This window comes from Colossoma macropomum, unplaced genomic scaffold (assembly GCF_904425465.1).
Source record: "Colossoma macropomum unplaced genomic scaffold, Colossoma_macropomum, whole genome shotgun sequence".
In the NCBI taxonomy this organism is placed as follows: Eukaryota; Metazoa; Chordata; class Actinopteri; order Characiformes; family Serrasalmidae; genus Colossoma; species Colossoma macropomum.
This window is the reverse complement of record NW_023494801.1, coordinates 27,593,995-27,604,104: the sequence shown is the minus strand read 5'-3', so window position 1 is coordinate 27,604,104 and position 10,110 is coordinate 27,593,995. Positions and strand designations below refer to the sequence as shown.

General features: G+C 38.1%; 1 protein-coding gene across 1 annotated transcript; it reads right to left on the bottom strand.

Moving 5' to 3' along the window:
• Window positions 1-2,244: 2,244 nt before the first annotated feature.
• Window positions 2,245-8,527, bottom strand: arl9 (ADP-ribosylation factor-like 9). The gene is made up of 4 exons (XM_036590406.1): window positions 8,150-8,527; window positions 6,492-6,660; window positions 4,233-4,408; window positions 2,245-3,205 (listed from the first exon to the last, which is right to left on the bottom strand). Exons 1-4 carry the CDS (start codon window positions 8,354-8,356, stop codon window positions 3,023-3,025), a joined length of 735 nt encoding a protein of 244 aa, XP_036446299.1. The 5' UTR covers window positions 8,357-8,527; the 3' UTR covers window positions 2,245-3,022.
• Between the last annotated feature and the right edge of the window lie 1,583 nt (window positions 8,528-10,110).

Here is a 10,110-nt window from a genome sequence, read left to right as displayed (position 1 = left end):
CAAGAATATTAAGTCATGGCCATGAATTAGTAAGGAATGGGAAAGATATAATTAAGTCATGGCCATGACTAAGTAAGGTGTGGGAACAAGATAATTAAGTCAGGGCCATGATTTAGTGAGGTGTGGGAATGATATAATTAAGTTGCAACCATGACTTAGTACGACATGATAACAAGATAATTTTGTCGTGGCCAGAATTTAGTAAGGTGTGGGAACAAGATAATTAGCTCATAGAAATGGCTTGGCAAAGCACGGGGAAAAGATTATCCATGACTTAGTAAAGTGAGGGAATGAGATAATTAAGCTGTAGACATGACTTAATAATGTGTGGGAACAAGGTGACTGAGTAAGGTGTGGGAACAAGATAATTAAGTTACAACCATTACTTACTAAGACATGAAAACAAGATAATTTAAGTTGTGGCCACAATTTAGTAAGGTTGGGGACCAAGATAATCATCTCATAGACATGGCTCGGCAAAGCATGGGAAAAATATTATTAAGTGATAGCCATGAATTAGTAAGGTGTGGTAACGAGATAATTAAGTTGTAGACATAACGTAATAATTAGTGGCAACAAGAATATTAAGTCATGGCCATGACTTCATAAGGAATGAGAACAATATAATTAAGTCATGGCCATGATTAAGTAAGTTATGGGAATGAGATAATTAAGTCATGGCTACTTAATAATGTGTGGGAACAAGATAATTGAGTCATGATCATGACTTAGTAAGGCATGAGAACGATATAATTAAGTCATGGCCATGACTAAGTAAGATGTGGGAACAACATTATAAGTCATGGCTACTTAATAATGTGTGGGAACAAGATAATTAAGTCATGACCATGACTTAGTAAGGCATGAGAATGATATAATTAAGTTATGGCCATGACTAGGTAAGGCTTGAGAATGAGAGAATTAGGTTGTGGCCACAACTTAGTTAAGCATGGTAGTGAAATAATAAAGTCATGGCCATGACTAATTAAGGGGTTGAAACAAGATAATTGCAGAAAAGAGATAATTCATGTGGGAATGAGATAAGCTGTGGCCATGACTTAGTAAGGTGTAAGAATGAGATAATAAATGTATGGTCATGACATAGTCAGGTGTGCGAATAGGATAATTAAGCCATGGTCATGACTACTTAAGCCTTGGGAATGAGATAATAAAGGTACAGTCATGATTTAGTAAGGTGAAGGAGCAAGATGATAAGTCATGGCCATGATTTGCTTAGGAGTGGAAACGAGATAATTGTGGCCATGACTTAGTAAAACAATGAGATAACGAATTACATAATTAAGTCAATAAGTTATCAGTGAGATAATTAAGATACTAATGAGATAATTAAGTCATGACTAAGTAAGGTAAGAGTATAAGACAATTAAGTTGTGGCCATGATTTAGTGAGGAACAGGAAGACGATATATAAGTCGTAGTAATAAAGAACGGCTTAACTATCACATTCCTTTGCCTTACTAAGTTACTGCCACACGATTTTTATTAACCCTAGCATGGTGTTGGGGTCTGTGGGACCCATTTTCAACCAAAAGAAAATATGATGTGATTTATGATTATTTTAAAATCAGATTTCTTGGCCTTTGCTCATTTTCTGTGAAGAACATAGAAAAAAAAACCTTCTCAGTACCTTCACACTGTAAACCCCTACACATTTATATTACATATGGTGTTCAGGTGAACCTGTGGGGAATAAAAGTGTGGAGGTGCTGTTTCCCTTCACTCTGTCCTCCTCCTACATGGCCTGCTGTTAGTGTGTGTGTGTGTGTGTGTGTGTGTGCGTGAGGGACAACACGGACAGGCTGCTGACTGGCTACAGCTGCTAAAGAACCCTACACTGCACACTTGTGATATTTTAAACACCTGGTATTTTTACATAAATTGTTATGGCTTTATTAATTAATAATGTGGTGGGTCCATCAGACCACTGAGTAACAAAAACATCAACACCACACAAGGGTCAAGAAGGGATGCCACCAGGTGAAAGACTTTGTAGCCTGTTTTGTGGAAACACTTGTTAAATCTGTGTTTGTCTTTTAGAATCATTTAATCATTTGGAACATTGACAGTGTCCCATATAACTGAATTTGGGGTGACAATGCAAGTCATGTTGTACAATCTGTAATATGCATCATCTCCAATTCACTGTGAACTTACATTCGAATGCAAACAGGGGGCGATCTGACCACTTTCCTAACCTGACAGAAATCACTACACTACTACACAGTTTAGATATATAAATTGTTTTTATTGGTAAGCAAAAACTGTAACATCAATAAATCTTACCAAATCTATTGCTTTCAAAAACCAACTGTAAGTAACACCAAATATACAGAACATAGGAAACAAAGTTACAGACATATTCAGAATTCATGTCTTCAGACAAGAATCTATGAACCATTTACCAACTCGCTTCAATCTATCAGTAACGCTAATGTTTAATACAGATCCAGTCTTAACACACAAACTGTTTCTCCAACTGCAGTAGCTTCGCAGAGGAGCATCAGTTTCTTTCCGAACAGAGTAAAATACTAATGCAGACCTTTTTCTCCCACAAAACAAATGCAGTAACACAGTAGTAACTGTGTAGTAACAATTAGTCTTTGGCATCCTTCTGGAAATGCTCAACATTCTTTAAAAGTCTTTTTAAAAAATAAAAAAAAAACATTTTAGACAATATTCTCTACTTAAATACTAGTGCTACAAAAGTTACAGCCCTATAAAACTCCCACCTGTTTAATAAACTCTTTAGAGAAAAACGTAGTTGCTAACAGTAAATGAACAGCCACCAGTGAGCTTTAAAACCATGCTAAATGGAAGGAACTAGTATCCATTGACTGTTAGCCACATTAGCATATTTGGTTGAGCTCCTTTAATGTACCATAAGAAATGTATTTGGTGATGTAAGAGCCCTGATTCATTTAAAGACATTCATGTTGACAAGTAACAGCATTGCCGAGATGCCATCTGGCTGGAATTGCAGCCAATCAGGTGAAGGGACGCTTTTAAGCACGGTTGTTGTTCATCATCTCGATAATGAGCTCTCGAGCGTCCTGCACTCCGGTGTTGGTCTCGGCTCTGCCTTTCCGCACCTGCGTCCCGAGAACACACAGCTTACGTGCGTCACCCACAGAACCCAACGCCAAGGACTCGTACAGATCCGCCACTCCGTGAGCTCCCGGGATGTCCTGAGAGGGAGAGAGGGAGAGAGGGAGAGAGGGAGAGAGGGAAAGAGACACTTTAAAAGGTCATGGCACTAGCAGACAGCAGGAGAGGATTAGTCTAGACACAACCGCACCTGTGACCTCTCACGCAAAATCTTTACCACTGGCATCAACCCACACTCACAGTCGTGAACCCTTACAAGCCCCAGGTATGAACAGCAATAACAAAACCATACACACTTAAAAAGATGGTTCTTCAAGGGTTCTTTAGTAAAGAAAATGGTTCTATATAGAACCATGAACACTGAAAGAACTCTTTGCATGATTAGGGGTTCTTTGCATCATGAAAGCGTTCTTCACACTGACGGATAATATGTTTTATATGGTCCTTTACAGAACTTTTTTGAAAAGGGTTCTACACAGCACCAAAAAGGGTTTTTCTATTGTTACAGACTTGAAATTGTAACACACTACAACAGCACATTCTTCATTAATCTGAAGAACCATTTAATGATGCAAAGAACACAATCATGCAAAAGGTTCTTTGAGTGTTCATGGTTCAACATAGAACCATTTTCTTTACTAAAGAACCCTTGAAGAACCATCATTTTTAGAAGTGTACTGTCATGTTAGATTGTTATTTGACACTCAGAGTTTACTAAAACAAGCAAAGAGATTCTGTGAAAAGTGCAGATTTTACATTTTCAATCAACATAAAATTTCACAGTCAACATAAAATTTGTGCTTGTAGGTAAAAGAGATGTTCTATTATGACTATTATTGTGTTCAGTATTATTTTAAAGACAGAAAAAAGCATCCTTTACCATTTAGCATCCTTTAAATGTTGGAACAAGGGATGCACACAATTCTTTTAGTGTGCAAAACTTTTCGTTGAGCTAAACTGGTTCTTGACCAATGGTGCAGCTGCTTTGTCGCCAACCATGCCAGTTATCTATATTTTTAGCTACAGATTAGTGTACAGCACTACACAGTATACAAAACTATACACTATATTTGGATCATTGCTGAGCCTGGATTACTGTCTGCTCACCTGTTTGTTGGCCAGGAGGACCAGCGGCAGGTATGGGTCAGCAACCAACAGCCGGTGCAGGTGAGTTTTAGCCAGAGAAAAGCGGTCAGGGTCAGCCGAGTCCACCACAAACACCAGCACCCGCGCCTTCTTCAGGTACATCTGCCAGTAATCTCTCAGCTTCTCCACACCTCCAACTACACGTAACACAGCGCAGTCCCAATTAGCTTTTGGAGCAGTGATTCATTTACAGCTACTCTATGGTGGCAACCGCATTACAGGTACTTCACCGTTTTAAAAGGAGTGTTTTCAACCTAATCTCTATTTGATGAATGAGTTTATATATACATACATATATACACATACATACATACATATACACACACACACACACACACACATACATACATACATATACACACATTATTTTTTTCTAGTTGAAGTTGGTGTGTTTTCTCCTAATACAAGTAGCCCCAAAGTGATGCTGAGGCCTGGACAGTCCATGGTTCTGACAACACCAGCAGCTTCTTTGTTTGTATGTAAGTATGTCTTGATCTTCTAAGCACTGTGTTTGGGGTCATTATCTTGCCAGAAAACAATTTTTTTCCCTATCAAATATTTCACAGACAATGTGTTTGTACTCATCAGCATCCACGATGTCCTCAAAAACATAGAGCCAATTCCAGGTGAATTTATCTGACACTGACAAATAAGAAACATTGGCTGATTTAGACTGGAATGTAAATAAACAAAGGGAGCGCCGACTTTGCCTAGTACTGTAGGCGTCTTTTTTTAATCAACAGCTTTTCTGCTCTTTTTGTACAGAGAAATGACTGACCATGGTAAATGACCAAATTCTACAGATGCGTCAGATAAGAGATTAGACTGAAGATTAAGACTGAGGTGTTTATATGCACACTCTACTTCACAGTCTTAAAATCTCAGTTTACATGCTCACTACAAGTAATCAGATCCAAATTTACATGCATGCGTAGAGCACTACTTAGTGTAGACGTTACCATGACAACAAGCATCACGTGAGTCCAGTCAGAGTGCAGTGAGCCGTGCTTATGTTTTTATTTACTTTAAATTTATGTCAGACTCAGGAAAACGTACGTCACATGTACTTATTAAAGAAGGCCGAGAGGAAGACGTCCTGTTCCGAGACACATAAGCTGGACGCCCGTCCCACTGCTGACTTTTACAGTTGAAAGCAGACCAGTTTCTGCTCCCGCCATGTTGAACGATTAAAACTTTCACTATGACGTGACGCAGATGATCAGAATGTATTTAAACTTTCAGATTGGGAATGTAATCAGATACAGGCGTTTACATGGTTATTATTCTTCTATTTAACAGATTATTTAAAGGATTACCCACCTCGTTCAATCGGATAGAAATTGCATTCCAAATGGCCTCAATCGGACTAGACTATTCTATTATGATTGAGCTATTAGTCGGATTATTAACGGATTATTAGGCTGCATGTAAATGTGGCTAATGTGTGCATTCAGTTGAACAGTAATACAGTGACTACAAACAACATACACTATCTGTCCACCTGCTCATCCAACATTTCTTCAGATATTAAGCGTATTAAGAGTTTCATAAGATTTTCTCCCTCTTTGCTGCAGCAACAGCCTCTACTCTTCTGGGAAGGCTTTCTTGATGTTCGAACACTGCTGTGAGGATTTGATTGCATTGAACCAGAAGAGCATTAGCGAGGACAGGTGGTGATGTTGGACGATTAGCTCTGGATCATCATAAGCAGAACTCTATCTCATACTAAAGGTACTGGATGAAGCTCCATCACTCCAGAGAATGCAATTTCACAGCCCAAAGATGGGGGGCTTTATGCTACATTAGCTGCAACTTGGCACTGGGCATGGTGACCTTAGGCTCCTGTGTGGCTGCTTCAGGGCATCCCATTCTACTAGCAATGCTTTTCTATTGAATTTATACAAGCTTGTATCAGCAACTGGCAAACCTTAAAGCAGCTGAAGTCACAAATTAGAGGGCTTGCCTGGACACTTTTGGACATATCGCGAGTGGATGCAGCTTCTGTAGCATATGGTCAGACAATAATTCCGATGTACTTATTAAGGATAAAAAGCTGCTGAGTCAATCACATTTATAATAGATGTGAACGGGCAGGTGCTTCAGTTTTTCTGTTCTTTTATTAAATATGTAGAAAACATGTTGAAATTACTATCTGTGCTAAACTACACTACAGATCAGAAGTTGAAAAACAAGTATTGTAAGTGCAAGTGGTCTACATACTCTCTAGGAACTCAATGTGTAGCTCCTCTTTGTTGATAGAGACAGCATTGAAGCCCTGGGTGGGCGTGACGTCCTGCTCCAGGCTACCCGTCGCAAAGCAGTGGAGAAGGCTGGTCTTCCCGGCACCCTCCAGACCCAACACCAGCACCTGAGTACCCTTCTCCTGTGGCTGCAACAAACATAAACACAGAGAACATAATTAAAAAGGTTGGGCAGCAACGTGACTGTAGAAGGAGGACAACTGGGGAAAGCACATAATGAAAAGTGATGTGTTGACAGCAATGTTGAGGCAACACCATGCTGTTTGACGGCCTTACTTAGCTAAATAAAGACACGGTCACAGCATGGGGTGAGCCAAAGTAAGCCCAAACACAAACAATGTGGACAGTAAAAGCAGCTATAACCCTAATTAAGGCAATTAAAACTTCACTGAACTAACTAAAGCATCTATAACTCTATCTAATGCACCTATAACATCACTAAACTGATAAATAGAGCAGCTATAACACTAACTAAAGTAACTACATTTCACTAACTAAAGCAACTATAGCTTCACTAAAACAGAGCACTTACAACCCTAACTAAAGCAACTTTAACTTAACTAGCTAAGGGAGCCATAACTTGAAAGGGCAATTCCACCAATTTTTCAGAATTTCTTAATAATTCAGTCGTTGAGATATAAACAGTCATTCAGAGTGGTTCGATGAGAATCGGTGCACTGTAGAGAAACTTACAGACTCTGATTTCTTTACCGTGGTGGTCATAGGACCAGGGGTCTCTATGTCTACAACACAAAAATAGCCAATATTTATAACATTTTATTTACTATCCAAAACCACCAGTGAACCTACACCTGTCATCTGAGCTCTTATATGCCATGTTGATGGTAAAATAGTGGTCAATCTGGAAAAATGAGTTTTCTTTGGGGACTATTTTGCCTTACAACGCCCTGCATGTAACCCTCCGCCGTAAATGGATTAAAACACATAACCATCTCATTTAATAACTTTCTGTGAGGGAGCATTTAGAGGTGGACGCCTGGTTCCCATCACCACCACTGTGAACAATTCTGACTCGTCAAGTTTCTCTAGAACAAAACATTTTACCCCACTCTGAATGACTCTGTTTACATCTCAGCCATTTAATTATGCAGAGATTTTGAAAAATAGGTGGAGTTCCCCTTTGGTTAAAGCAACTAAGTTAGAGCTACACTTGATTACCTAGCTAAAGCAGCCATAACCTTAGCTAAAGCAACTATATATGAGTAACTAAAGCAGTTATAACCCTAAGTAAAGCAACTATAGCTTCACTAAACTAACATTAACCCAAACTAAAGGGACTAAAGTAGTTTTAAACCTATTAAAAGCAGTTACAACACGAACTAAAGCACCTACAATCCTAAAGCAGCTACAGCTCTAAATAAGGCAGCTAGCCTGTCACCTCAGTAAAGACTAAACCGAGTCTAACCCTAAGTCACCTCAGTAACTAAATCATCTACAAACCTCACTAAAGCACTAATAACCTCACCAAAGCGACCAAAACAGGCTGTAACCCAACCTAAAGCAGCTATAAGGGGGTTATGAAGACATATCCTAATGTGTTCAGGTGACTTCAGGGAAGGACGGTTACTGGTCGTTAAACTGGGGAACTAAACAAACCTCGGACACTGTTGGAGCTTGTTTGGCGCTTTCGGTCCTGATTTCTTTCCCGGTGGTTTTTGCGTGATTCTCGGTGTTTAAAAGCCGGGTTACTCTCTTCGGCTGGTGTTTTTTCTTGGTCTGTACGAAACTCCACAGGATAAAGGCGAATCCTCCGGCCACGGCGAGAGCGGCGCCCACCAAACCAGCTTCTCGCAGACCGGGCATGTTTTCTGGTCGAGGACTTCCGTCTCCAGAAATAAATATATTATTCTGCGTCTCTCAAACACTCACGGCCATAGCGAGGCGCTGAAATAGATACAGAGACTCCACAAGTGGATTACAAACCCGACACGTTTTCCGGTGCTGCACCGAAATCTGTTACCCTCCGAAAGCTGGTTCCAGCAGAGGGCGCTGTGAGGAGAGCGCGGCCAGCAGCGCGGACTCTCACTGAGTGCTGCACCGATTTTAGCACCGATTCGATACCAAACGATACTGAGGCTCGATATCGATAATGTTAAAAGTCATAACGCAGGAGGAAAATACGGAACCTCAATCCTTCCAAGTACAGGAGAAAAAGTGCCTATTGTTTTTCTTTGTTTCTTTGTCTGGCAGTATTATATCAACATATTGACTTAGTATTTCAAAATAATTATTTCCTTTCTCAAAATATTGACTTTTTAAGGTGAAATTATAATGCATTTTCTCGGGATATTGACTTCACTGCCTAAAGAAATACAATTGGAACCTGTTGGTTTTGCTTTCTAATGGGAATTGGCATAATGAATATTATTAGAGACCACTAGTTTCCTGTAGAACAACTTTAAATCCCATTAGGACACCATCAAATGCTGGAATCAATCCTAGAACAACCCATCAGGAACTTTTAATGGCAGGGTTAGTATCTCGAAATAATGACTTTTCTCAAAATATTGACAATATTATATATTGTATAAATAATATTGACAATATTACTTATACATTTATAAGTATTAAATTACCAACTGATACCCAGACTAGCAACTATAGCAATATATTTTAGTCTTTTCATGAACATTAAGAGAAACGTATTATTTCTACACTGAAAATGCATACATCAAAGATATTCTTAAGTATTTGCATTGGTCTCTTCTGAGAGAGAATGTAAATGTGGTTAAATGACTAGTCCTGTTTTAGCGTGTTTACAGTAAACGCTTCAGTCTTCAAATAATGACTGATTTTCTTAAAAAAATATATAAAATGACTTTTTTTTTTTTAGTAACTCAAAGACCTATATTGTCAAGTTTTGGAGATACTATGTTTAAATAAATGGCTATTAAATTTCTAAAAAAGTAAGTAATCATTTGAGGATAAATCCTTGGATTCTAACTCATTATTTTGACATATTAGATTATTTTAACATAGTAAGCCAATATTTTGACAAAATATCAAAAGTCAACAGTAAGTCAATATCTATAAAGAATAAGTCACTATTTTGATATATAAAGTTGAATATTTCTATTGTCTACCTTATTTCTTACATCCAGAATAAAAAAATGGAAGTAATTTAATAAATATAAACAAAGGCTTAAAACACTTCAAGGTAACTTCAAAGTGAAGCTATATGAAACAAGACAATTGATGTTTATTATGATGTGGGTTTAAACAAATTATGTATGGATCATCATACCATACCATTTAAAATACTTACTAAAAATACTAAAAAAAATGTTTTCCTGTAATATTTGATCGATTTTTTTAGGAGTTTAAAACCAAATCATCTGAAAGTTACCAAATGATACCAACGCTATTGATCATTTTATAGGTCTCACAACTACAACCCATAACTAAAACAGCTATGAAAGTAACCACAGTAGGGGCAGTAACACTGCTTTTTGCATTAATCCAGTACTTAGTTTACACATCAAACTTACATACATACATTATAGGTGATGCTAAGTTTACTTTGAACTGTATAAATTTAAATTTAAAGTATTAAATTA